This window comes from Phymastichus coffea, unplaced genomic scaffold (assembly GCF_024137745.1).
Source record: "Phymastichus coffea isolate CEN01 unplaced genomic scaffold, Cenicafe_Pcof_1.1 PCOF00045, whole genome shotgun sequence".
Classification (NCBI taxonomy): domain Eukaryota; kingdom Metazoa; phylum Arthropoda; class Insecta; order Hymenoptera; family Eulophidae; genus Phymastichus; species Phymastichus coffea.
In genome coordinates this window covers 422835-449130 of record NW_026706856.1, presented here as the reverse complement: position 1 = coordinate 449130, position 26296 = coordinate 422835, and the positions used below count along the sequence as shown (strand labels likewise).

Below are 26296 nucleotides of genomic sequence, written 5' to 3'. Positions count from 1 at the left end.
ATAGTCCAACGCATGAAGGACGATAGATCGGTTATACTTCTTTAAGTATGTTCTTTTTAAGCGCCAATTATAATTGTAAAGGGTAGGATCGAAAGGAAATCAAGTATGTGAATTTGAAATATGAATTGCACTTTATTTATTAAATGTTACATAAGACAGTGTAAACTGTATTTCTAATGAAAATTCGTATAGCATGAATCAAAGAAAATCCCGCATTGCGCGCTGTTTGCTCCTACATTTACGTTTTCAACACTAATTAACTTTACAATGAATTAGCAAGAAAAATATCGCTTTATATATTATACATTTGACAAACGTGGTTATCAGCCACGGGAAAAAATCTTTCCTCACTGACAATACCAATGATCAAAGGCAGAGATCTTGAGCAACCTAGCTAGCTTATTATTTGTTTCGATGGGTGGACTAATGGGTGAATCGATCAAGGGATTCAGTCCCTGCTTTTCTACTACTGGATCAAAAAGGACATTGCAAATGTGATATATTGCTTGTAAATGTTCTTTCTTGCCATAAGAAGGCTTCAGCTGGTCTACTCAATTCATACAGCGAAGCATATCCTGAAGATTGTTGGTTGGCCAGATAACCAACTAGAATCTCAGACAATTATCGCGCTCAAGGATCGAAAGCAGTTCCACTAAATGATATGCCACTATGGAAAAGTTCCTTACTTATGAGAGACAAGTAGTGGTAATGAATGCTAATGCGGCCTGTATTGAGATCCATTAAGGTCACTTGCGGGATTGCCCCTAAAATTTTCAATGCTCTCATACATTCCCACTTCTCTAATCTTTCAATAACAATTTTCAATAATACTTTTCACATATCAATTCAAATTATTCACTGCAACGGATTTGAAAAATGAAATAAGTGCTTTAAGAACACGATGAAAATGATCGTTTAATATTGTTAGGTAATCAGTAGCATATATCGAAATAATCAAAGTTAATTGGTTTTGGAGTTTTTTTGTTTTGACGCAAACCATAGCATTGAGAATGACGAAGGTTATCAGGAGGCTTTGTTGCGAGGCACGAACTGCACAAGTAAACAATTCCCACGATGAAATTTGGACGAAATTCATTTGAGTTTTGAGTTGTAAAGGTCAGGGTTTTTTCGCTTTATGAATCTCGTGCGTAGTAATCACATCGGTAGTTTTGCGCAGCATTTATGCGGATGAAGATTACTTTCACAGGGAGTGTTTCTCGATCGCTTCGACTATAGTCAATGCGCGGAACGAAAGTTGTAACACATTTCATCATTTTAACTGTTCTCTTTGTTTAAGTAAGAATGTAATTGCGTGCATAAATTTTCTGAATGAAGTCGCAGAGACGATAAAAGTTTAGTAGGAGTAGCGATCGAGTACAGAGATTATAAGGGCAAGAGTAGTGGGTAGGGAGGAGCTGTGGCTGAGAAATGAAAAATAAAAAATTGGATCGATATGAATATTGTGGGTGTGAGCGGGCCGTGATGCAAAGAAAGCGAGTACGTGGATAATAAATCGAAGCGGCCGCGCTGACCTACAGGAGGAACGTCTGGAGTCTTGCCCACAGTCAAACGCATACGCCTTCGGTGCATGGTTTGAGGACGCCCACACTTTCGTGTACGCCCGATCTTCAATGTATACGCTCGCGCACGGAATTCCTCGGGCGTGATGATGATGATGATGATGATGATGATGATGATGATGATGATGATGATGATGATGCTGACTCTGCAATCAGCGTGAACCTTCTCGAGGATACTTTGTTTCTTCTTTAGCTACGGTCACCCGACAAGTGCTCGGACATAGAGTTCCAGAAGATCATTCCAAGAGCAGCTGGCTCATCTGTAAACTGTCAAGAATTTATTTTGCAATTAACACTGCAGTAAGCTTTCCAGAGAGTATCTCGTGCTTTTATCGGCCTAGACTTTGAATTACATAATTGCAGGCTTCGCTTCGCGCTTCGTCAGCAAGATAATGCGCAAAAACTCGTTGGAGCCATTGAGCGATTGAAAAGGAAAGTGAAAAAAAATTGGAGACTCGGCATGCTCACGTGCGGCTTTTCACGCATATCGGCTGCATTTAACATCGTTATATGAGCGCTTGTGCAACGGTATTGCCGCGTAGTGAATGTGGCGAGAGAGAAAGAGAGAGAAAGAGCGGAAGACCGAGGGGCGTCCCAGGCCTTTTCGGCCGCTGGGAACCTTTCGAGGAAGAAAAGTGCGGCGCGCGCCATCATAACTTTACGCAGCTTAGTCGAGTTTTCCTTTTCTGCCAGCAGCAATTAATCTCGTACGCTCCACATATGCCCCCTTTCTATTCGGCTGCTCGGACTCGCGTTGAATCATTCTCTGAAATTTCTCATAGTTGGTGCCAGCACGCGCCTCAGCAGGGCTATGGAGCACTCGTTCACAGTTTTCGTTCGAGCAGGCCGAACGCATTGTTAGAGCACGCGCACGGCGCGACGGCCGATCGTCCGTTTTCCGCGATCAGTCCGGCTGGGCTCTCCTTGCTGGAAGACACGAGCGCGATTTCGTCCGGGCAATTGGTCTACCGTCATTACGCCTACTTAGAAGCCGTCTCCGACGCTGATTTACCATCAGCGGACGTATCTTGCCGAAGTATCGAGGCGAACCGAGAGAACATAGCGAGCTACAAGTTTTTCGTGATTTATGCGCTGATTACGCTTTATGACAAGCCCACAACGATAAGCGAATATTGCCGCTATGTAAGCCAATGCCTGTTTGTAAACTGTTCGATGAAAGAACAACGGTTATTGCATCGACGGCATTTCTGAAAAATTCCGAGATAAGGATGTCGGAGAGCCGCAAATTTTTATTCCGCATGGGACGACCGCTCGTGTAGCCAAGCTTTCGACTCGACTGTCATTGATAAACTCGAGCGACTCGGGATTCGTACGTGCTTTCTTTGTTTTCGTTTGTTTTAGCGCGGTTCAAAGCACATTTCTATGCCAGTACGTACAGCAGGCAAGTCTCCATATATTTCCATACAGCGCCGCGCCACACGGCTTGTCGTCGTCGTCGTCATCGTCGTCGTCGTCGTCGTTGCTGTCGCCGCCGCCGCCGCCGCCACGCCGCCGCCACGCCGCCGCCGCGCTGCCACGCCGCCGCCTCCGCACCACGCCGCGCGGAAAATCTGCAGCGCTTACTGGCCACGTTTACGCTCCGCCACTCGCAGTCAGTTCGATTGCTTGCGCTCTAGATAACAGCTGTGAGAGCTTCGTTTCTCTTGGACTTTCTACAAAACTTTGGCAAAGCATTTGAGTATTTGAAATCACTCGCTCGCTACTCAATTGCGTTGCTCCTAGAGTAGTTTGCTTACATAAAAGATTTTCCGACAAGCTCGTAAATCTGCCGGGAGAAGTGCCGTGTCTACGTACACGTATGTGGTAATGTGCGTCAGTGTTTTTGCTCTTACTTAATGTACGACCGTCAATGAGATTAGACTGAAACAAGAAAAGAAGAGAAGGAACGATCTGGAGGCAGGAAATCAGGTAAATCAGGCAAACGCGCCACGCGATATCGTATCGTTGGCTGTTTTTCCACGATGAACGCACGAAGCGGTGGATATAGATGCGCGTAAGGACGCGAAGCAACGCGCAGGTAGAAATGGTGCCGAGCGTCGTATTTATTCGGCTCGGTATCGAATGACGACTGAAACAATGAGAATCGTGCGACGATAGAGCTGGGCATACGTAACGACCATAACGGCAGCCGTTGTCGCGCTGGCCGGAGCCGACTTTCGAAGAGGCAGCGCGATCGAGATACATCCCACTGCGATTCGAGTGCAGATGTCAACGGCCGCGAGTCTTAATTATCCGTGGCGAGAGTTAAAAATAGTAGGCGCGCGAACGGCAAACACCCTCGGTACTAGCAGCACCTACAGTACGCACTCTAGGCGCGTTTCGTATGCGCGGGTGGAAAGCAGAGAATCAGGGGAGGTCTAACGGCGAGCCAGGGCGGGGGAGGGGCGCTCCTCGACCGCCTGCCGGCCTGCTGGCGTCGCGCGCGTGCTCTCTCTCTCTCTCTCTCTCTCTCTCTCTCTCTCTCTCTCTCTCTCTCTCGCTCACTCACCCTCGGCGCAGCGTACATGCGCGCGCTGCTCCGCCCGGCTCACTTACTCCAGCTCTGGGCGTCGCGAGCGTCGGCCAGTTGCCACTTGGATCATTGTGCCAGTCTTATCTTCGTTAGAGCCTGCGAGGTTGCGCCAGCCGATCGCCGTTACTGCGCTCTGGCATCGACAGCAAGGTGTGTGCACTTCCATCCCGCTGACGGCGCATCTCGGGCCGTCCGCGCTCGCGCACTCCCGTCCCCGTCCGCTCGCACTCACGACCACAGCTCGACGGCGAGGTTATCTCGCGAGCTTGTAAGCTCGCGCGTACGCTCTCCTGTCCCCTCGCTCTCTGACACGTTCTTTCGCTGTTTTTCGCTCGCGCGGTGCGCGCAGTGCTTCCAGCGATAAACCTCCGCGACACTTGTCCGACAGTGCATCGCCGCGATATCCGCGGCTCGTCTTTTCAGTCTCCTTTCAATTTGCGGCTCGCTATCGTCGAGATTTTGCGAGCCAGCGCGATGCGCTTGTTTGTTTTGCCTTGCTAGGCGCCGTGAGATAACGGGCAGACAAACGTGACAACGAAGTGGTTGACTGGCGCAACATTATCGACGCACTCGCTTCGATTCGGAGCGCCACGTGAAAAATCGATGAGTGCACCAAGTGGCAGCGAGCAGGTGAGAGCAGCGCGCCCGCGGCCTTCGTCGAAGCTGCGCCTCGCGAGCCCTCCGACGCGTTGACCATCGCTCATTAGCGGTATATGCCCACGCTCCGCGGCCCAGCTTTGGCCAACGATCGATAGTCTCGAATAATAGTCAGGTCTTGTTCTGTTTCTCCTCCAGATCAGAGAGCAGCCAAGCGTAAGTGGAACACCAAAGAAAAAGTAAGAGAGCCAAAGTTAATGCACTGAACAAAGTATCGGAATGAGCTGCAGCAAAAAAGAGTCCGCGGGCCAATCGGCGGAGAAGCTTCGAATAAAGTGACAACACGGACAATCAAAGAGTCATCGTCGCGGCAAAAACCACGAGCCAGACAAGTTAAGACGTCCACCCATCTGCTGGACGAATGAAAGAATTAAAGAGGGCAGCTAGTTACTGCAAAGCGGAGCATCGTCGCTGCAGCCACCGGGCAGAGCCACTATCCGCCATTACGCTACAGAGCGCGGCAAGAGGGAGAGGAGAGCGAGGATCATGAATCGCTGGCACTGGTGCTGCTCCACGTCGCGCGTTCCACGCTGCAACCTCGGCAGCAGCAGCAGCAGCAGCAGCAGCAGCAGCAGCAGCCAGCCAAGCGCAAGCTCTGCGAGACTGGTCTGGCCGCAGTAGAGGGGAGCTTCTTTTGTGCACTAGTGCGCTTTATTGATTTTCGGAGCTTCGCAAAGTGCGCGGGGAGAGGCGCCGGATGATCCAAGCCGCACTCGAACGCTGCGGCGTGGATAAATTGCAGAGCGAAGATCGAACGAGGGCGCGTTAACGAATCTATAAAAGTGCAGGCCCGAGGGCAAGCGAGGTCCGATCGTGACCGAAGGCATTAACGAGCGCGTCGCGTGCAGCCTGCGCCCAGGATGCCGCCAGCGCAGCCGAGGCGCGGCACGTGGCTCCAGGGCTCGGTGCAGGAATAGGCTGCTGGAGCGCAACCGGAGCGAGGCTGTCGGCTCTCGCGAGGACGAGTGAGCGAGAGCGAGAGCGCGCGCGACACGCCGGAATCGATCGAAGCCGGCTGGCTGCGCCCAGCGCACCGACGGCAGCACCGACAGGAGCAATGGCCTCCAAACAGTCGGCGAGCGCCTGTGCCACCAGGTAAGCTCGCTTCTCGTTCCTTCTCCATGCCTTCTCTGCACGATTTCACATGCGCAGCTCGCGGATGCCTGGCCCCGAACTTTCGCAACGAGCACGTGGCTTAGCACTCTTAAGTGGCGGGCTGCCGGCTGCCGGCTGCCGGCTGCATTGACGAAACATCTCATTTCTGTCCTCTTTGTTCGCGCTGCGCGTGCACGTAACGCCGAGCTAGCATCAGCAATTTCGCTGCACTCTGTCGAAACAAAAAGGCTGACCGGATGCCGCGTTCCGTCGGCGGCTAATCAGCTTGTGCGTGCTCTCTCGACGTGCAATTAAAGGAAGCCAACGAGCAGACCAAAGTACAACTCGCCCAGTTGCCTCCTTTCCTCCTTCGCTTGCGCTTTGCGCTTCTTTTCAGAGGAAACTACAGAGTCGTCGTGGTGCACTGCACGGTCACTAGTCGCGCAGTCCATCTATATTTAAGCTACCTGTATACAGCATCAAAGTTCTGCTTTACTGCCATTGTGCGTCGTGCGCCTTTCGGCGCTCTCACACCAGCGACTCCTCTCTCTCTCTCTCTCTCTCTCTCTCTCTCTCTCTCTCTCTCTCCCTCGTGCGCGCATTGTTCAAAGCCATGAACTTGATGCGACATGGCAGTTGCATGTGCAGTTGCAGTGGTGTTGTATACAGTGTCGTAAAGTCCGCTTATGTCTTGATCGATCGACACGGCTCCCCGGAGACTCGCTCCGAGCTGGTTTTTTCATTCTTAAAGTTATCGAGTTGGCTGAAGGCCGCGAGTGAAATGCTCCTTAAACAAGATGTTCAAGTGGTTCAGGTGGACTGGTGAGCGCCGTTGATGCAAATATCTTTTCGCGAGTAGACGTGATTAGGCGCGGTTAACACAAAGTGTCAGGCCATTGCAAATACTCGTGAGCGATAACGCCTCGCCTTTAGCATCAAACGTGAGTTTCCACTCTTTTATTATCTTAGCGTTATCGCGTGCCGAGCTCGCAAAAAGAAGAAGCTTGGCGCCGCAGCTCTACCGGCAACGCAAAGACCCGGACGCGCGAGGCTTGGTCGTGGGAGTACTACAATCGAGGAGTTTGTCTTTGCACGGCACAAGCGAGGCGTAATTTTGGTTTTGGCCGTGCATTGTCACGTTAAGGTGAGCGAGCGCGTCGCGTCGCCAGTCCAGCAGAACCGCGAAGAACGTTAGCAGTGTCCTTGACGGGCCACCGTGAACTTGGCGTGCATTCGCGTAACGCAAAGCGGCCGCTGGCTGTCGTTCCGTTCTAGCCGTTGCACGCATCCGCCCGCACCTCTCTCGTCGGCAGTCTGCGACTGCTCTTCCGTCGTACGCGCGCGTCGCCACTCGAACCGCGCGCACGCACCATTCATAATGAAATCGCGCGGCCGCACTGCTCTTCCTCTCCGTTCTCTAGATGGCTCCCTACTTCCACACTACGCTATCCCAGCGTAAGTGGAATTTTAACGAGCGCCGGCTTCGCTTGCCGGCGACAGCTGCTGCTCGTTCCTCCGCTGGTTTTCCGCAATTTTCACTCCATAAAACCAGCGCTCATTTTTTATAACAGTCTGATTAAATGCCTATTTCTGCTTACAATTGCTTTTAAAAACGTTTCCTTATTTTTCTCAACTGTGCCTTTTCTGGTTGCACCGGTAAACGTTGCTATTTCCTTCTTTGCACATTTTACAAAATTCTCCTGAAAAATATCCTACAAAGAGAAACTACCATAGGCTATAGATCGGAAAGCTAGTGAAGCATGTAGCTTTGGGCGAACGTTAATCAATCATAAACTTGTTCGCTGTACGGAGAATAAAAGTCCTTCTGAGAATGAGGTTAAGTAAATTAAAAATAGATATAACAATTAAATCTTTTGTCACTCACAGGTGTAAATTCAGTTAGTATAATACACATGCCGTATTATATCCGACTGTACGTCATTTGGCTCCGAACACTGAATGAAGCCTTAGAGCAAGCGGCAAAATGTACGATGTTCTCATTAAACAACACATTATTTTGCGTATTTATATGTTTGGGGAGCAAAATCTCAAATCTCAACATTGTACCATTCGAGCTGAGCGTATTGCGGAGATGTTCGGTGACGCAAATCTGCGCTTGGCACCTCCGATGCGATACTTTTGCGGAAAGGGGTATCGATCCGAGGCATCAGATACGAAGCTCTTCAATAACCGAAAGGATTCTCACGGACAGGTCAGGAGTAAAAGTTGCCGGTAGGCAATAATCGTGAAAAACTGGTTGATAATGAACACGACGGCCAAGCACTTCCCAAGCGCGTACAAAGCATAAAACGCGAATGACGTTTTGGAAAACGAAATCCAACAAAGCGGGCCTGCCGCGATAACAGTATTGAAGAAAAGTAGAGCGAAGTAGGTTATAGACATAGATGCACATCACCAGGTCGTTCGCTCGCGGACACAATGCGAGAAAGATAGCACGGCGAGGTACAGCACAAGAGCACGGCTGTCCGACTAATTATCGGTCATTACGGGCACATTGCGATACATCCACTGTTCCGCAGTTCTCCTCTCTGGGCTAGCACGCTAAAATCGTAGTTGAACGCTTCGCGCCAGCAGCTGTACCCGCTGCTCCATCGTTCAAGCTCCAATTGTTGCTCGCTTTCTTCTTTTCTTTTACTTTTCATTTGCCGTGCCGCGGAGCTGAAATCCATTTGCCGCTGAGCCACGCCGCGGCAATCGATCCGCTTTGATTGCCGCGAGAGGCTCGTTTTCCTCTTTCGATGCCCAGCCATCGGAAGACCGAGCGAATCCACGCAACGGCGAGTCACTCGCGCACAACGAAAGCTCAGGCTTCCGCGAGTCTCGGGAAGCAATAATAATAATAATAATAATAGTCGGCCGCCGATGGCTACGAATTCATCGGCATAACGGTACGCAAGCTTTCCGAGGCGCACAACCTCGCTTGTATTTGCTTCGGCTGCAAAACGTGCCTTGCGAGAGAGAAAGAGAGAGAGAGAGAGAGAGAGATGGATCAGCAGCGAGTTCGTCGACAAACGGGCGCTCGCAAAAGCTCCTCCAAAGCGCGTCGAGCGTACCTGCGAGCGAGCGCAGCCTTACGTAAGACGCCTGCTTCTCGCGGCTATGCCCGACCGCGACGCGTCAACGACAACTCGGCTTAGAAATGTGCTTACGTAATGTAATACATCGTTAACGAGCGACCAACATTTTAGCGTTGCCGCCGAGCTGCCGATGCGCCGAACGTTCCGAGTGCTCGCCGGCTTGCCGCTAATGGTAGCCGCGCGCGCGGAACACCTGCCGACGAGCGCAGCTTGAAATTGAGCGTTAGCTAACTCTCTTCGGCCAGCGCACAATCGCCTGCAATCGCCTGCAATCGCCTGCAATCGCCTCCGACACAAGTACATTTCATCGACAGCTCACGCGCATTATTCAAGATTTGCATTGTAAATGGACGCACGTGCCAGCGATGCATTTGACGGGCTAGCCCAGTTACTGCTTCGAGGCAAAAGTCCAATTAATTGGTTTTCATAGAGAAAGCAGCGCGTCGCGGCAGTCAGCAGCGCAACTTTCATATTTTGAAAGTGAGCTCCGCCCCCCACTCTCTCTGCCTAATCTGGACTAATCTGGCTCATCGTGCACTCGTTTGAATAATAGGTCGCTCGTATCCGACCAGAATCGGGAGTTGGGACAGCGCAGGAGCGCGTATTGACTTGGGAGAGATGGAATTGAATGCGCGCGTACGCGAGAGGAAACGAGCTCAGAAGCGTCAAATGTGGCGGCTCGACTCATGTCTACGCCCAGTGTAGCTCGCGAAGCTCGAATGGCGTTACAAGCTGCCTTCGTTGCTTGGCCTGCAGCGGCGAGAAGCGAGTATTTTGCCCCCTCGCCTTCGCGGCCGGTCGACCGAGGCTGTCGCTGCTTTCCGGTCAGCCGGAGTAGCGCCATCTGCGCCGCGGATCAAGGAAGCCAGCGTATCGCGATGCCTGGACTTGCCTCTGCACAGTGGCCAGCAAGCGCGTACGCTTTAACGAGGCGCCGAGCGACACACGCGCGCCTAACGGCTCGTCGAACGCCAAGAGCGAGCGCACTCCTTCGCTTGCGCGAGACAAGTCGCAGAGCTCCAGCCGCGCGGGAGCAGTCTCGTTCGGGCGGCTCGCTCGTCTGGATGCCAGCGAACGACCAGGACAGGGGACGAGGAGCGCGAGTGGCCGGGGCGTGTCGAGGCGATAAGGTGCTCGCGGCTCCGCTCGTGTGTTGCTGCTCTATAACGGCTAATTGGCCGGCCGGCTCTGCGCACCGTCGGCGAAAGAACGGCTCTTCCCTCCTCCTCCTCTGCCGCCGTCTGCTCGCCTCGGCGGCCAGCTGCGTCGCGGCCAGCCGCGGCCAGTCGCGGCGCCTCCTCAGTGCGCGCCAGTCGGCTCTCTAGTATCGAGTCTCAGTGCAGCTCGCGACGCGCGCTCGAGGCCAGTCCGCTGGCGAAATGATCGTGTGCCGGACGACGCTCCGCCCGACTGTCCTCGTTTCTCCGTGATCCTCGGCGCCGCTCTCCTGCCAACTCCTCCACTCGAGAATGTGTTCGGCGGCCAAGCTCCCCTCGGCCCACTGCACCGCAGAGTAAGTTTTCCCACTGACGCGAAGCTCTTGCGCTTGGCAAACCGATGCCAGCTCGTGCTTGGTGTCTGACAACATGACCATGTTCATCATTTACGCCTCTCAAGAAGGCTACGAGCTGTGTGATGTTTTGTCCAGTCGCGCGGAATACGTTAAGCAAGATTTAAATTAAAATTCGAAGACCGTGTCGGAAACGCTCTGCCTTTTCTCTCTACGATTTGCTCAGTGTACTGTAACCAAGAAACCAGTGAACTTGCTCGCTGGAGGATACACTCTTTCTCAGTGCTTAGAAAGTGTATAGCCGTGACTCCTCGGAAATTGTTCTGATAACTGTCCTTTGATTGCTCTTCTCGACTGCCATTGTTTTATCTTTGTCGAAGCTATGCTCGATCTGTGCAGACGATACGGGAAGAAAACAACTTTTGACGTTTCGTTAATCGATTCGTTAACCGCTTCGGAATCTCATGTATCGTGAAAGCAGAGAAACATTAGGACAAACTACTAAAACACATCAACGCAAATCAACACAAAACAATTTATATACTAACAGCACTAGCAGTTCGTGTTCTGATACTCTGCGTGCGATGGGTCGCCCGAATAATGTAGATCACGTCGCGGCTGCAATACGAGCGGCATCGCTCTTTGCGAGTCGTGCAAACTGTTAGAGGCTGATTTCGCATGCGCCAGGGCCAATGACCATGTGCAGGCTTATTTAGAATTGCACAACTCTTGATGAGTCGACGTTCTCAGTCGGCCACTCGCCGAGTTGTGCAGTCTCCCCTCCGACACTAAATTAATTGCACTCGAAATTCGTCAAAGTTCGTATCGTTTCGGATACGCGTTTCGATTTGCTTTAGCGCTATCGGCAGACTATGCTCTCTACTTACAGGCCCAGAAAGATTAAAAAATCAAAGCTGCAAATAGATTTTTTCGCACGCTGTGCGTCCTAGCAAGGAGCATAGAACACATGGACATCCTGAAAGCAAAGTGCTGCGCGCATGCGTGATGCGCCTTCCGAGCTGTAAACATGGCGCATCGCACAAACACAACGTACTTCACTTTTGAACCGTCTATGCGGTTCTGTGACTTCTGTGTCGACTGCCGAGAGCGCAGCATTGCGCCTTTAGGGGGATGCGCGGGAAAATCATGTATGCACCACTGGAGTACAGCAGGCAAACGAGGCACTGCGTGAAATGTCGAGCTCGTTTCGCTCGGTCGGCAATGTCGCGCGGTGCGTCCATTGCTCACTGAGCTCCCTTGGTGCATAATGTACTGTGAAGCGGGAGGCAGCAGCTGACTTTGAACACGACCTGACCATTCGAAAGTGTGCTTGGAATGCCCAGCTTGTTTGGCTTCTTTGCCCTAGAACAAGTAGAATGATCGTAGTCAGATGAACGCATGAATGCGAGTCATATGAATCCATTGAAAAGATTGTAACCGAGCAGCTTTCAAGTGATTAGGTAGTAGCTCTATGCCTCATAATTGATTAAAGAAATTTACGGTAAATTGCCAAACGAATGGTATATGGACGAGAATCGTTTGTACAAATGCATGATGTTATTTTACAGGTCGCCAAGGATCGGTGGCCCTCTCTCGCAATCGCTGGCAATGATACCGCCAACGATGCACGGCCATGAGTTCAACCAGCCCCTGTCACGGGTAGTGATGGTGCGCAAAACTGACCAGCGGACCTTCAGTAAAGGACGCCGAGGGGGCGAGCCTGTGCTCGAGACTGTCACTCGCGAAACCGTCGAACTTTTCAGCGGCGGCCGAGCCGAGAGAAAATACACCTCCGAGACGAGGGACATTGTCACGCCCAAGTCGAACAGGTGCACTATTTTATCAAGTTCTTGCTCAACCCTCGCTGTCTAGACCCGCTATCTTTACAGTTTATAGAGTTAGAAATCTATCTTACATCGAACCGACTTTAGATCGGATTTAGATCTGTATCTAATTACTTTGCCATTTCACTTGGATGGAATTTTCTTAATAAACCGTATTAAGTGAAATTGTTATAAAGTTGATGCAAGATGAATCTGACGATTAACAAAGCGAATGCTTTGCGCTTGAAACTCGGAAAGTCAAGCTACAACAGTTACTTCGACGAAAGTTTCAGAATGTTTATTATGGTTCCCCTTGTAGTGTGTCCTTGCTCGATGTAAACGGAACAAAAAAAAAGGCCGTCGCCTTCGTCGACCAAGTCTCACCCGAAAGGTACAAAAGTAAAGCGTAGAATTCTACTCGTGTATGTACGCGTATCCACTTTGCGGAAGTTGATTGAATCACCTGTGGCCTAGCTTATACATTATAACATCGGTATTTCTTCTTCTTCAGTTGTGCCAGCCATAGAGAAACAAAATCGAAAACTAAACTATTGTGAGTCTGCGAATAAGCTAATCATAGCTGCATTCTTAATATTTTATCGACGGATAAATTTTGCAAAGTGAATAAATGCTGAATATTAATTGTTCGAAGTAGTTGAAAAAATGCTCGAGTCAAATCGGCGAACTGTCATCGCTTTGATTTATCAAAACGATAGATACGGAGAAATTGTTTCTCAATGAAGGCACGAGTCACGTATACGCCTGGAAGTAAGTAATATCGTGGAATTAAGTAATAATGTGGCAATCGGCTTGATTAAGGTGTGAAAAACCTGCGATCACCTGTAAAAATCGTTATCTCTCTCGTTATCTGACACACATCAAACCACTCGCATCAATATACTGAACGGCACGCAGCTTCAACGTCTATACTAGCAGGTCAGGTTCAACGCCTTGGTTTGCCGCCTAGTTTCGTCAGATGCGCAACAATAAATCAAGTCGGCGGCGAAATACAAATGACACGTGTATTTTCGCAGAGATGGAAAACGTTTATTTACAGACGCAATCACTCTCTGTTAAATGATTCGTGTCCACAAGCCACGTGCAAACATGAACTAGTTTTGTGAATGATACGCTGTTCGTCTATTGTCGTGTAATCGAAGCCACATTAGCATAACAGCGACTGCGATGTTGCAACAGTATCACTGTTATTTGTTAATTTTTTAAAGGCCGTCGGTATTGCTTACTTTAGGAACCGATTCATGTCAGATAACTTGTCAAGGCTCATCGGCTTACGTACCTTGCGTACTTGCAAACACATATTGTACGTACATATATGTTTCAACTCTTATCTGCTTGGAGTTGGAACACTCGTTCGCCCGTTTCATTTCTTTCAATATTCTTGCATGCTTTCCTCGTTCAATAGTCAGCATAATGAGTGTATTGCCCTGCAAAGCCTCCTAGCCAAAGCGAAATATATTGATTTGCTATTGATCTTACGCTACCATACCTTGACACATTTACCGCTTGTTATCTCAAAATCAATTATATATCGCCTGAATATTGCATATGCCAGTAGAAAAAGAAAACAAAGCAATACGCAATGAGAAAACAGTACGATTAACGTAGCGCTGCTCTTTGTTCGGTATAGATTTTTGTCTTGTCTGCGCGGAACATGAAAAACCAATAAAGCATCTGCTTGGCTGTGTATAGCGTATCGAACGTTATAATCTAATCTGTTCGACTTTCGCCACACGATCGGTGCAAAATCGTTTAAAGTAGTTTGACGAGTACTCAAAACACTTTCTGCATAACGACGAGATCGCTTGTCGTTTGTTGTTGCTCTTGGCGACAAACAATCGCTACTTCAACTCTATTTAGCGGAAAGACCGCAAATTGCTTTCTAGCGGTTTCTCATCTCCACCACTTGGCTTATCTTCTATTTTTCGTTGAACGTTTCACTTTCCGACTCCCCCCACCCCCCTCTACTTTCGTCGGACGTTTGCTAGATATACATCATTAGATTGCCAGTCCATCGGGTATTCGAAATAAAGACATCGCATCCATAGATTCTCCCTCGAGATCGTTAATACATTCAGATATTTATACGTAATCGATTTTTCACGCCTCTAAGCTTCTCATTTTAATTGATTGATAGGTAATCAATATAATTGGCGTTGTTAAAAATGATTCGTTGCTTATTGACCTAGCAGCTATTGACGAAAGTCGTGAAAAGTTACTACTTTTTTGACGATTTTCTGAGTAAATTGATGACAACGATATTGTTCTTAGGTCACGTGCCGAATCGGTAAGGTCCAAGTCGCCACTGACAGCATCGCCCGCTTCGCCTGGTCCTCTGTCCAACTCGTTTCACGGCAGTTTTCACAGTAGTTTGGGCAGTGATGGAATGTCCTGTAGCAGCGCCAGGTCTTCCTCGGCCTCACCCGACTCCGCTCGCTACTCATCTTCTCAGGTATCAAAAGATTCACAGAGATCAACACGTTAATCCAACGAATCGTGAGCCTTCGGTTAATCTACTAATTAATAGCTAATTTCCATGTAATTGCATTCGTTGGAACAGATAATAATAGTTAGAAAGCACGAGGCAGGCCATAATAAAATAAATTGCGTGGAGACGGATTTCCCGTTGAATGATCGTTGCTATCGGGAGCCGTTAATAGTGAATGTATAGGCAGATGCACGGCAAGCGCGTGTGCCTATCGCGAAGTGCACGGAAGTGAGCGCTCGGTGATCGGCGATTTCCATTAGGTGCAGTATTTACGTGAACGCGTGCCGCGCGAGATCAAGGATAGACGTGCAGCGCGTTGAGACGAGGATTTCAGTGACGCCGCGATGATGGGAAATTGGTGCAATAGTCGGTCAGCTTTCCTCGCTCGCTTTTCAGTTCGTCCGTGCGCAAGTGCGCAAGTGCCCATTAGCATAGACCGCTCGTGAGCGCGCCAAAGATGCCAGCTTAATCTTAAGGCTTAACCACGCTATCTCTGACGAAGGAACTTTGTTGGTGCATGTTGTAGATAACAAAGACTGAACCACGTAAACCGTCTGTGCGCAGATCTGGCCCATCCAAGGAATTCGCGAGCGCGTGTCTCGAGGCGCACAACTTTTACCGATCTCGACACGGGGTGCCACCCCTGCGGCTCAGCAGACAGGTTAAGTATTCTCGCTGCTCGCCGCTCGCCGCTCGCTCGGCTCCGAAGCTAATTGTCGCGTTGCGTGTTCAGTTGTGCAAAGCTAGTCAGGAGTGGGCGAACGTGCTGGCCACGCGGGGGAGGCTGGAGCACCGGGCCAACATCGACTACGGCGAGAACCTCTACTGCATGTGGAGCTCCAACCCCAAGACCGTCGTCGGAGGCGAGGAGCCGGTGCACGAATGGTATTTGTTTGCTCGACAGTGCCGCTAGAGAGGCTCCCGTCTGAGCGCCCGTGCGTGGATGTGCGCAGGTACGCGGAGGAGGCGCAGCACCAGTACTGCAAGGAGCCGACGACCCTCAAGACCGGCCACTTCACGCAGGTCGTGTGGCGCGACAGCAGCGAGCTGGGCGTCGGCGTGGCCCGCAACCGCAACGGCGAGGTCTACGTGGTGGCCAACTACAACCCCGCGGGCAACTTCCTCGGCAGCTTCGTGGAGAACGTGCCGCCGACGCTGGACGCGGCCTCCGCTCCGGCCTCCGCTCCGGCCTCCGCTCCGGCCTCCACCCCGGCCTCCGTCCCGACCTCGGCGTGCGCCTCCGCCTCGGCCTCGCCCCAGCCCGACAAGCCCCTCGGCCCCGACATCCCCAAGATCCTCAGCGAGCGCGCCTGGCAGGAGCAGGCTCTGCAAGTGCACAACGAGTACCGCAGGAGGCACCGGGTGCCCGAGCTCAGGCTCAGCTCCGACCTCTGCGCGGCCGCCAAGGTGAGCACTGAGCGTTGCGCTCGACGTCGTCTGACCATGCGCCTTGTCATCCGATCGGCAGACCTGGGCCTGCACGCTGCTTAACACCAACAAGCTGATACCGCAGTCGTCCTCGCCGTACGGCGAAAACATATACTCGATGCAGTGCTCGGACCCCAAGCTGCTCGTCTCGCCCCGGGAGGTTGTCTCCAAGTGGTACTCGGAGCGGAAGGAGCACAAGTTCGGTACCGAGCCCAAGGTCCTCAACACATGTAAGAGTCGCTTTCCTGTGCGTCTGTGCGAGTAGCCGAGTGCTGAGCGAGTGCGCCTCGCGCGTTTCAGGCCATTTCACGCAGATCGTCTGGCGGACCACCAGCGAGATGGGCATTGCGATGGCCAAGCGCGACGGCAGCTGCGTGGTGGTGGCCTGCTACTACCCGCGCGGCAACATCGTCGGTCAGTTCACGGAGAACGTGCCGAAGCCGGTCAAGAGCGCGTCCTCATGACCGACGCCCAAGCCGCTTACCTAGTCCAAAGGCCGACCAGTCACGGCAAACTACTTGCTTGGCTGCCGATAAGCGAGGCAACGACTCGCCCACCCGTCGTCCGCATCGATCGTTCCTCTCAACCAAGGCATTACATCACAAGCTATACATGTATATTTCATTGCCTACCGTATGCATAGATGTGTAAGTCAAAGCTCCCTCCCACGCCTGTCCATATTGACTCAGCCAAATGCTCGCTCGTATACAGCGACGGTAAACGTTAAGCAAACTTTTCTTCTTTTTTACTGACGCATGTACACACGCTGGCTGTCGTCTAACAGTTGACTCTTCTTGCTTTTTCCAACTCCAGCCGACAGCCACGATCCAAGATTTACCACTATTATTATTATCGTCGTTCTCATTCCACTTTTCTTATTTCAATGCACTATCGCAATTTCATTCTTATAGTTATGTATAATGATGAAAAAGACCCATTCGAGTATTGGCTAAACAATAACGCACAAACAAAGTGAAGGTTACGTTTATTATTTGCGCCTTCGTTACTGTTACTACCAAGTTTGTATTATTTCAAGCGATGCTGTAAAAACAAACGTCCACTGCAAAGTAAATCCTGATCTACTGTCAATATTATAATATTATATAAGTAGCACGAATTACGAACAAAAGTTTTTCCCTTACCTCAATTGGAAGCACAGACCTTAGGATAAAGTAAATAGAATTTTTCACGTTTCTCACGATGAATGATAAATTGAAACAAAATTCGCAATAGTGAGACTAGTTCTCTCTCTGAATACACTGAATACTAGCGACGCATAATAAGCGTACTTTGTAAATGCGACTACGTATGTATACGTGTTTAACACGTCGATAATTCATACATTCCGCGTATTTTGAATATGAACATATATATACGGAAATGCCGAATATAAAAGTGAATGTGGAATAAAATATAAGTAGTATGACTTAATATTTTATTATCACCAAAAAAATGTAATTCGATAGTTCTATTAATTTTCGTTAACCTATTATTTATTTATGTATTAAGTATACATAAAATAAACGATTGTTTATATTGATTAGTTGGTGGATATATTTTTTCAGCCGTACCCGTTTCCAACTGATGCTAGATCTAAGTAGTATAGGTTTCTATGGTATGAAATCATTTACTAATTAATTGTCTTTGTATCAATTTTTTTAATTCATAATAAACTTTGTGTACATGCGAACTATCGTGCCGCAACGTTGCACACATCATTTACTTAGACTGTTTGCTTTTTTACTCTTGGTAATATACACAACGTACAGCTGTTTAAATATCTATATTTCCGCTTTTCTATTCATTTATTTTCGGTTTTTCTTGAGCATCTTTATTGAGATTTTCCTAAAAATACTTGTTCAATATGATTTTAAAGTCTACATAAAGTTTAAAGAGAAATTGAATCACGTCGATTACTCTTTTAATAAAACCAGTACCATTCATGCAAACGTAGCACTCAAAAAAGGTGACTATTGATCATTTCTATAAAAACTTTATCTTTTAAATGTACTGCATTTTATTGTAATTCTTTGAGAGTAGTTACATATATTTTACGTACTTGTTTATTATTTCGTGTATAACTTCCAATGTGTCGCAATGTCACCTTAACGTAACGTAATAATCACTTTACGGAAACAAATGTTTTCACGTTCATTAATAACTTAAATCCTTCCAAGTTATTAATAAAAATAATTATTGGCCAAAGTTTTTTAATTACGTCACTATATTTTTTCATGATGACTAATTTTCTAATTGTTGAATCGAGAAAGAATAATGTTACTGTACCGGATATTGTTTCGAAACTCTCTGAAAGATACATAAAATCATATTATTTAATGAGGAAAATGGTTTTTTATATAGTCTTCTTTTTATATCAGTTTAAAATGATATAAGTGTAAACGATGAATTCTTCGTAGTTTTCATTGCAGTAACATTTTTCTTTTTACATTTTTACATCCATACACTCTGTGAATATTTATTTTACTTATTCTACAAAATTTTACTTACTCTAAAAAATTAACATAGTGAAGTAAATTTCCGTGTGTGTACGTTTTTACTGCCTTTATTAAAAGTTTAAAATGCAATATAGCGGAGAGAAAAAATTATGCTCTATTTTCATTGCAGAATCAATAAACGTAAATGTAAAAAAACGATAGCGTGTATAAACATTATTGTATTTTTCATATTACATTAAAGTTAATATAACATTACATGTATCGACATTATTACGTTCAAACCGAAACCACAGGCAGCCTATATTGTGTTGTACTTATTTACAGTGCAATGAAGAATACAGAGTATGGTAGTTTATGCGTAGATGGTCAACTACATTAATTTTCAATAAATTTATGTATTTCTCAAAAAATTGTTGACTTGAAATTAGAAGTCAAACGGTGGAATATTGATAATAACGTTTTATAATGCTTATTTCATTAATACAAATAGAAGTTTGAACTGTATATTAGAAACCAAGTATTTCAAGATCCTTTCATGATAATGTATAGTTTATTTTGAAATTATCTTTCTCAAACTACTTTTGATCATTCTTATTTTAGACCATGACCCTTACCGGGCCTTCAGCATATTTTGCATCATTCCATGCACTTCATTACAACAACGCTAATAATAATAATAATGATGATGATGATGATGACAATAATAATAACAACAACAGCAATAATAACATAATAATTTTCAAATATAACTACTTTAGTTGTATGCACAATTTTCTATTTGTACTGGTTATTTTTTGGAGGTCAAAAAATGCTTTGATGAGAGAAATTAGACTCGTTGTTTTTGCATAATAAAGTTACGTTAAGTAGATTATGAAAAAATATTAAGAAAGAATTGAACGTTCAACAAAATAGTTTTTCTATGTGTCGGTTATTTATAGTCTAAGAAATTTATTGTTAGTACGTTTGTAAAATTTTACTGCACTATTCAATAAGAACTATATATATTTTATTTTTGCAATAAATTATTATATATCTTTTGATAAATCATTATTTATATTCTCATAAATAATTGTCCTTTGAAATGATTATATAGTGAATACTTAAATGCTCTTGTAATGATTGTTTATGAACTATTATATTGAAAATAGTACAGCAATGTGTATTAATTGTATGAAAATATCTGAATAACTCGATAACAAATTCACGTCTGGAAAAAGATGAGAATTAATTGAAATTCGAAGAGTATGTCGAATTTGATTAAATTCAATTATAAACTTTGTTTTAAAAATGTAACCTACCGTATTTACTATTCATAACATGTTTATCTACTCAGAAATTCAGGTACGCACGTTGGTCCGAAATAAATGACTATTTTTAGACTAGAACGGTTCACTTGTCTAAATTACAAATCTACAGTTATTTACTTTGAGACTTCAATATAGTGAGAATAATTTAAATGGAACAACTCAATCATTATATTCGTTAGTTGCTGATATTTTAATGTACAAAATTGTAATAACTATATACTAATTGTTTAGTTCTTGAATTTAACGAAAATATGAATAATCGAATAATCGCGCTTTGCATTAATTATGTTACCAATTAGATCTTAATGATTGCTTTAATGACTAAGTTGTTTAGTAAGGTCCCTCTTGTAATTTTATTTGGTTGTTCGCTTATTATACTTAAAAATTTAAATTTGACGGTTAATCACAAAAATACAAGGAAAATCCTTGATAACGATATAATTACCATCACGTTGTATAAAGCTGTTAAAAAATTAAAAATTGTCATCTGAACACTAATGACAGTTCCTAGTGAAGAGTATTAGTGTAAAGCCTCATACGAATATCTATGATTTGAATGACTATAAGAATTTGATGCGGATATTAAAAATCTCAACTGTTTACGCGCATGAGAGACTAGAAAGAAAAATACAATCTATAAAGTATAATGTTAAGAATCACATAGGTAATAGGATCAAGTTAACTTTGCACGCAAAATTCTACTATGAATCTACAGTTATAACGTGCCTTCTTTTAGTTTCTAAATCTTTATTCGCCTTTGTTCCGAATAAAACTTACTTTATAAATGATCCTTTTGTGATATGAGTTAGAATGGTCAATTTGTATATTTATTAAAGGTTCACTCTTTCTTTAATGGATAATTCTGACCGGTAGTGATAATACTAGTTAGCACGTTAGTATATATAAGTATATAATCGTTTTCTAGTACAAAATTATTCACAATGACGTCATATACATTTCGAAGGGCACTCAAAGGCGCTAATCATACACACACACACACACACGCGTGTATGTATATTTTGTATCTGTAGTAAATTTCATTATTTTCAGAATCCTTTATGTTTAAATTCCTTTTTGTCGAAATTCTTTTATATATAATAATATTAATAATATCATGTTATACGTACGAAACGATAATCGTTGTCATATCGTCTACACTTGAAGGAATACGTTTGACCAATGTTCTTATGAACCGTCTTAGTAACGCTTGGATCACATATCACTCTTATTTTTATACAAATTCTTGTGAAATTTACGTATAATAGAATTCAGTAAAAATAATTGATGTATACTCGTCGGTGAAGTGGCCTACAATTGGCATTCGAAGCTCACGGAAAGCATGCAGCTCGAAGAGTCTTTGAGGTTCTGCCTGGTGTTTGCACCGGCACAGTGCCATTAGGACACGAATTATTCGATATAATACACATCGAACTGCAGTAGAGACTCGCAGGGACAGTGTGTGGCTTGCTCTCGCATCAGCGTCGTTGTCTCGGATTCGAGTAGCGGGAGCTGCTCGTGGGCTCGACGGGCAGCCCGTGTAGTGGGGCACGCTACGGCCGCTTGTTCCGCACAACGCTGGACAGCCTGCGTCCCCACATGAGGTTGTATCATACGATGGTGCCCTGTATGTGCTGCGGGTCCTGCAGCGGCTCCCGTGGGCCGGCCGCAGCCGCGGGCCCCGGAAAGGAGGGCGGCGGGTCGTAGAGGCCGCCCATCGAGCCCCCGAGGCCGGGCCCCAGGCCCGAGCCCAGCAGCGGCTGAAGCGGCGGCAGCGGCGGCATCGACGGCAGGCCCACGTCCAGGATGCCGGTGTTGCTGGCCGAGCTGCCGGCCTGCGAGTCGCCCTCCTCCGGCGGCGTCACCTCCAGCCCGATCGACCCGTTCAGCGCGATCTTTATGGGGTTGTGGTTGGACGGGTACGGCAGCGCCCCCAGCCCGATATCCTCCAGACTGCTCTTGCGCCTCGCCGGGGTGCTCAGGCCCTGCCTGCAAGCGCGAGCCACCGTTAGTGCCTTTCCCACTGACTGCTTTCGCTCGAGCCCCCCGCCCCCACCCCTGGCAAGCAGGTCAGCAGCAGCGGCAGCAGCGGCAGCAGCAGCATCAGCAGCAGCAGCAGCAGCAGCAGCAGCATTACATGCCGTTAGTTCGCTTTGGTTTTAGTGAAATCGATCAGAGCGGACATGACCTACCGTATCGCACTTGGCCTCGCGACCGTCGCCGCCCTTCGCACTCCCTAGTACGGTGACTCCGGACTGCGAGAGTGGGGAATGGGCTGTAGAAGGTCAGAAGTGTGGGCAAGGAGAGCGCGCGACCCACCTCAAGGAATTGCTGCGCCTGAGGAGGATGTCGTCGACGACGCGCAGCGAGTTGGAGCGGCCCCTGAGGCTGCCCGCCACGGTGGGGCTGTCGGGCAGCGAGAGCGAGTTGGACTTGGTGTTGCCGAGGGGCGGGGCCCTGGTGACCCCGATGCCGGAGCCGCGTCGGCTGGCCGGCGCACCAGGCCCGCCGGCCCCGGCGCCCGAGGCCACCGCGGCGCTCATCTGCGCCGCCAGCTGGGCCGAGCAGAAGCTGATGTTGCTCTTGCGCCGAGAGTTGTGGCGCTCGAAGGTCTTCTGCGCGGAGAACGGCGACGGGCGCACCAGGTAGACGATGTCGCCCTCCTCGAGCTTCAGGTCGCACGACGGATTGATTATCACGTACGACAGGCTGTTGCGCTTCTCCGAGACGTCGTCGTAGTCGGCGATCGGCAGGTTCAGCGACTCCATCCGAGAGCGCACCAGGTTGGCGATCTCCGCGCGCTCGATCTGCTGGGCGTGATTGTCGCGCGCCTCGTCGCCCATGCTCATCGAGTACTGCCGATCGAAAGTAACCACTTCGGTTAGTAGTCCTTCGGCACGCTTCCCCCGCGTGGAAAAATTGGCGTGCTTCGCGAGCCTCCAGAATTGTCGCTGCTCTCATTTGATCGTTTCGTCGTGGAGCGATTAATTCTGAAGGTACCGTTTTACACGCTGCGTCAGCCATCAAACAAACGGACTTTCGTGTAATAACAGCGAAAATTCGTGCGTGCCTTGGCTCGTCGCCGAGCGTTGCGACGATTCTACTGCTTCGATAGCCGGACAGACGTGCAGCTGGTCTGCTTTGCGGTATTGAAGCAGGATTTTCCACTAAGCACGCGGCACGTTTGCTCCGAAAGGTGCTGGTTAAACAGTGCATGCACACCACCGGTGCTACTCTAGACTCTAAGCTGCCACGATCCAAAGGCCGTCGAGCTATTTCTGTGAAATTCTACTTGACTCTGACTTTCGCGCGAGCACCGTAGCGAATTACCGAAATGTCCGAGCGTAATGAACAAAGCCAGGGTCACGATCGCTCCCGTCGAAGGGTCAGCCGAGCGCGCGGACGCTCCGCACGACGTGCAAAGAAAAACGAGCCAATGCTCCGTTTCGTCGGAGTCGATTTCTCCATTTCTCCGAGCAGGAGCAAATCTGCGAGCGAACTTTCTGCCTTGGCAAAATGAGCAGTCCGCCACCTCGACGAGTGTGCAAAAGAGCACGAGCAGGACAACGACGGACGCGTTCGGAGAGCACGGAGAGCTGGCGGCGGCACGTTCGGTGAGGAGGACCTCTTTCAGAGCGTAGGCACGACATAGCTACATTGTTTTCCGATCCGCGACTTCCTTTGCCGGCTCATTTTTCGCCTTTTGCTCTTCCCACTCGTTACTCGGCCCCAACGGCACAAGCGCTTTGTACCTGCACTCCATTGTCGCTGTGAAAGCTCCGCGGACCGCGATGTCACACTTTGTTCATTTACGCACACGACGAATAGGCAAAGTAGCAGAAGCACAGAATGCATAAAGTAGAAAAAAATAGAAAAAAGAAAGCGAACAAACGAGCATTTATTCCAGTGTCACACCTTTGATTGTTCTAGCAGTACTATTCAATCGTCACGTTCACCGTACCTACGACTGACAATCAGTTGACGTCAGTGGATACTAGTTTTCATTGGCGCTCGTTGTACTTGTTTTTCGAATAACAAATTGGTCTTACTAATGCACAGCTGCAATGCTGCTATAAGGAACTACATCTCTAATGTGTCTGAGAAAACCAGTTTCTGTTGCATGCAACGTTACCAGGGAGTACGACGTCGCAATGACTAGTTCATTGCCAACTCGATCATTTACCAACAGTTTTATCACTTCTAATTTTCAAACTGTTCGATTTGGTGAAGAACTACGTGTGTCGGCGTTCTGACAGCTATCTACTAGCAACGGCTAAGCCTTTGTAAAAGCGATCGTAAAGAAAAAGGTGTGGGCATACTCGTACGTGAACACGCGCGCACAACGATATGAAAACAAACACCACATGCTCACATAGAAAACGTTTAAAGGTAACAGTAAAAATATCCAAGTACAGAGAAAGAGAGTCGATCGCAGCCGGCCATATAGTAGTAGTTGTGCTGGATGCAGAGAGAGAGAGAGAGAGAGAGACAGAGAGACAGAGATTGCCATCACAGGAAAAAGACAAACAGTACAAGTTGAGTAATTGAGTATATGTAAACAATGAGAAGGAGGCAAGAGATATTGAATTGGGAGAGAGAGAGAGAGAGAGAGAGAGAGATAAAAAGTAAGATAGGATGGGTGAATGCCCGTGGGCCGAGCGTACTCACAGCAGAGGTGGCCTTGTCGCGAGGCGCGCAAGTGGCTAAACAGGACGCGGCCGCCGAGTGGCGCATCTTGTATGTGACGCCGACGCCGGCGTCGCTTTCAGCGTCCGAGTCGCCCTAGAGAAAACAGAACCAAAAGCAAGCACAGTCTATCTACACTTACTTTTTCGCTCAATCAAACCTGCTCGCGCGTCATCTCACTTTCCCTCTCGTTGGTCTCCGCGACTCTTCCTGTTTGTACGCTTCTCGCTCTGTCTTCCACTCTTAATACATCATTTTCACACTCACTTTCAGCTTGCTTCGCTTGCATTGCATTCAAAACATTCGCGAGTGCGCTTTAATCAGTCATCTCTATAATGGCACGATGCAGAAATACGAGCAATCGACTTTTATTGTCTTGGCACAGATCAACTACGCACTACGGCTGATCGGTAGTGCCGAACAACGCCGATCTCATTGGTCTTTAGCGCTTCATCGTCTTGTACAAGTGGGAGCAAACTCATTAGGCGAGCAAGTAACAGAACCAACGCAAGGGGCTAGTAAAGTGGCGGATGGATAAGTAAGTCAATGTAAGAATAAGAAAAAGAGAAAGAGAGAGAGAGAGAAAGAGAGTGAACGAGCGAGATGGCAATCATGCGCTACTCACACAACTGAGGATCATTCAAAGGATTGCCCGACAAGTCCGTTCAAACGCCTTAGGAAGAGACAGGAATCGAATTCCGTGTGCTCGACAGCCGTATACTTGGCTATGTACGTGGGTAGTGTGTTTGCGCGTGTTTGTGTGGCTGGACGGACACGGGCGGTAAGGGTTCGCAGCTATAGCGCTTTGCCGGTCGTCGGATACTTACGTGAGAGGTGTCGACTAACGACGTGTCCTGTGTCCTGTAAATACCGATGGGAATTTCGCAGGTAGTCGAGCACAACTTCTGATACAGTCGACCGTAAGTCCTTATCCACATGTCGTCCTTGGTTATCTTCATCTGTAACCCGGAAAGAGAGAGATCTCGCGTTTAAATCGCTAGGACATCGCTTCGAAGAAGGCGCAAGCCAACAAAAGAGAAACCGACCGAGGTGAGGAATCCAGAGCCGGGCGCTTGGTCAACGCCCAGCAACAGTCTGACGAAAGTTATCACGTAGTCCTTGACGAAGGCCTGGTAGAGCAGAGTGTCCAACATCGAGGCGCTGAATACACTGCCAGCGGCGAAGGGCAGTCGGAACATGTACGATATGTGAGAGCCTCGCTCTTTCTCCCTCTGCTCGTCGCCAGCCATGTCAAACAGACAAGCAATTCCAATTAGCATCTTGCAGCCAACTCTCGGCAAATGTCATCTTTATTCTGCATCTACTTGACTCACTTGAAAATCTTGCTAAAATACATAATATATAACAGACAGATTTGCATATGTACAGATATCGATTGTACGGCCTAAGAAACGTTCAACCTTTCATACGAAGCGGAATCATGCTGTGCGCCAGCGGCACACATCGTCAAGTTCAACTTTTGCTACTTTTGCTTTTTTCTTTTATTTTCTATGCTGCACTACGCTTCTACAATATTTTTATACTTCGGGAATGGCAAATTGAGTGCCGTACCGTGAGTCTCCACTCTGCAAGGATACCGATAAATTTGGTCATGCTGTC

At 47.7% G+C, this 26296-nt stretch overlaps 2 protein-coding genes and 1 long non-coding RNA gene across 12 annotated transcripts in view; 1 reads left to right on the top strand and 2 right to left on the bottom strand.

Moving 5' to 3' along the window:
* Positions 1–145: 145 nt before the first annotated feature.
* On the bottom strand, positions 146–4736 carry LOC131664763 (uncharacterized). 2 transcript variants are annotated; one of them, XR_009301967.1, is made up of 4 exons: positions 4090–4736; positions 3338–3461; positions 2978–3261; positions 146–1847 (listed from the first exon to the last, which is right to left on the bottom strand). It is a non-coding gene; the product is annotated as an uncharacterized LOC131664763 (long non-coding RNA). The 2 variants fall into 2 exon arrangements; XR_009301966.1 differs by having other exon boundaries at positions 2978–3461.
* Positions 4737–9831: 5095 nt separating this feature from the next.
* On the top strand, positions 9832–17716 carry LOC131664761 (uncharacterized). Of its 2 annotated transcripts, XM_058936106.1 has the most exons (8): positions 9832–10476; positions 12042–12302; positions 14586–14766; positions 15329–15463; positions 15536–15687; positions 15756–16209; positions 16271–16460; positions 16531–17716. In XM_058936106.1, the coding sequence occupies exons 1-8, from the start codon at positions 10433–10435 to the stop codon at positions 16692–16694; spliced, it is 1581 nt and encodes a 526-aa protein (XP_058792089.1). In that variant the 5' UTR covers positions 9832–10432; the 3' UTR covers positions 16695–17716. The 2 variants fall into 2 exon arrangements, with proteins under 2 accessions (XP_058792089.1, XP_058792090.1); XM_058936107.1 differs by lacking the exon at positions 9832–10476 and having other exon boundaries at positions 12164–12302; positions 15367–15463.
* Positions 17717–17870: 154 nt separating this feature from the next.
* Positions 17871–26296, bottom strand: part of LOC131664760 (potassium channel subfamily T member 2) — a 94506-nt gene continuing 86080 nt past the window's right edge. For 5 of the 8 annotated variants that reach the window (XM_058936101.1, XM_058936097.1, XM_058936099.1 and 2 more), the window contains 6 exons: positions 25723–25908; positions 25504–25635; positions 24659–24772; positions 24404–24448; positions 22310–22845; positions 17875–21979 (listed from right to left, as the gene is read on the bottom strand). In XM_058936101.1, coding sequence (XP_058792084.1) covers positions 21601–21979; positions 22310–22845; positions 24404–24448; positions 24659–24772; positions 25504–25635; positions 25723–25908 — 1392 coding nt within the window. In that variant the 3' untranslated portion in view covers positions 17875–21600. Of the gene's footprint in view, positions 21980–22309; positions 22846–24403; positions 24449–24658; positions 24773–25503; positions 25636–25722; positions 25909–26296 lie in introns of all 8 variants that reach the window. The other 3 variants (XM_058936100.1, XM_058936103.1, XM_058936102.1) reach the window with 3 other exon arrangements.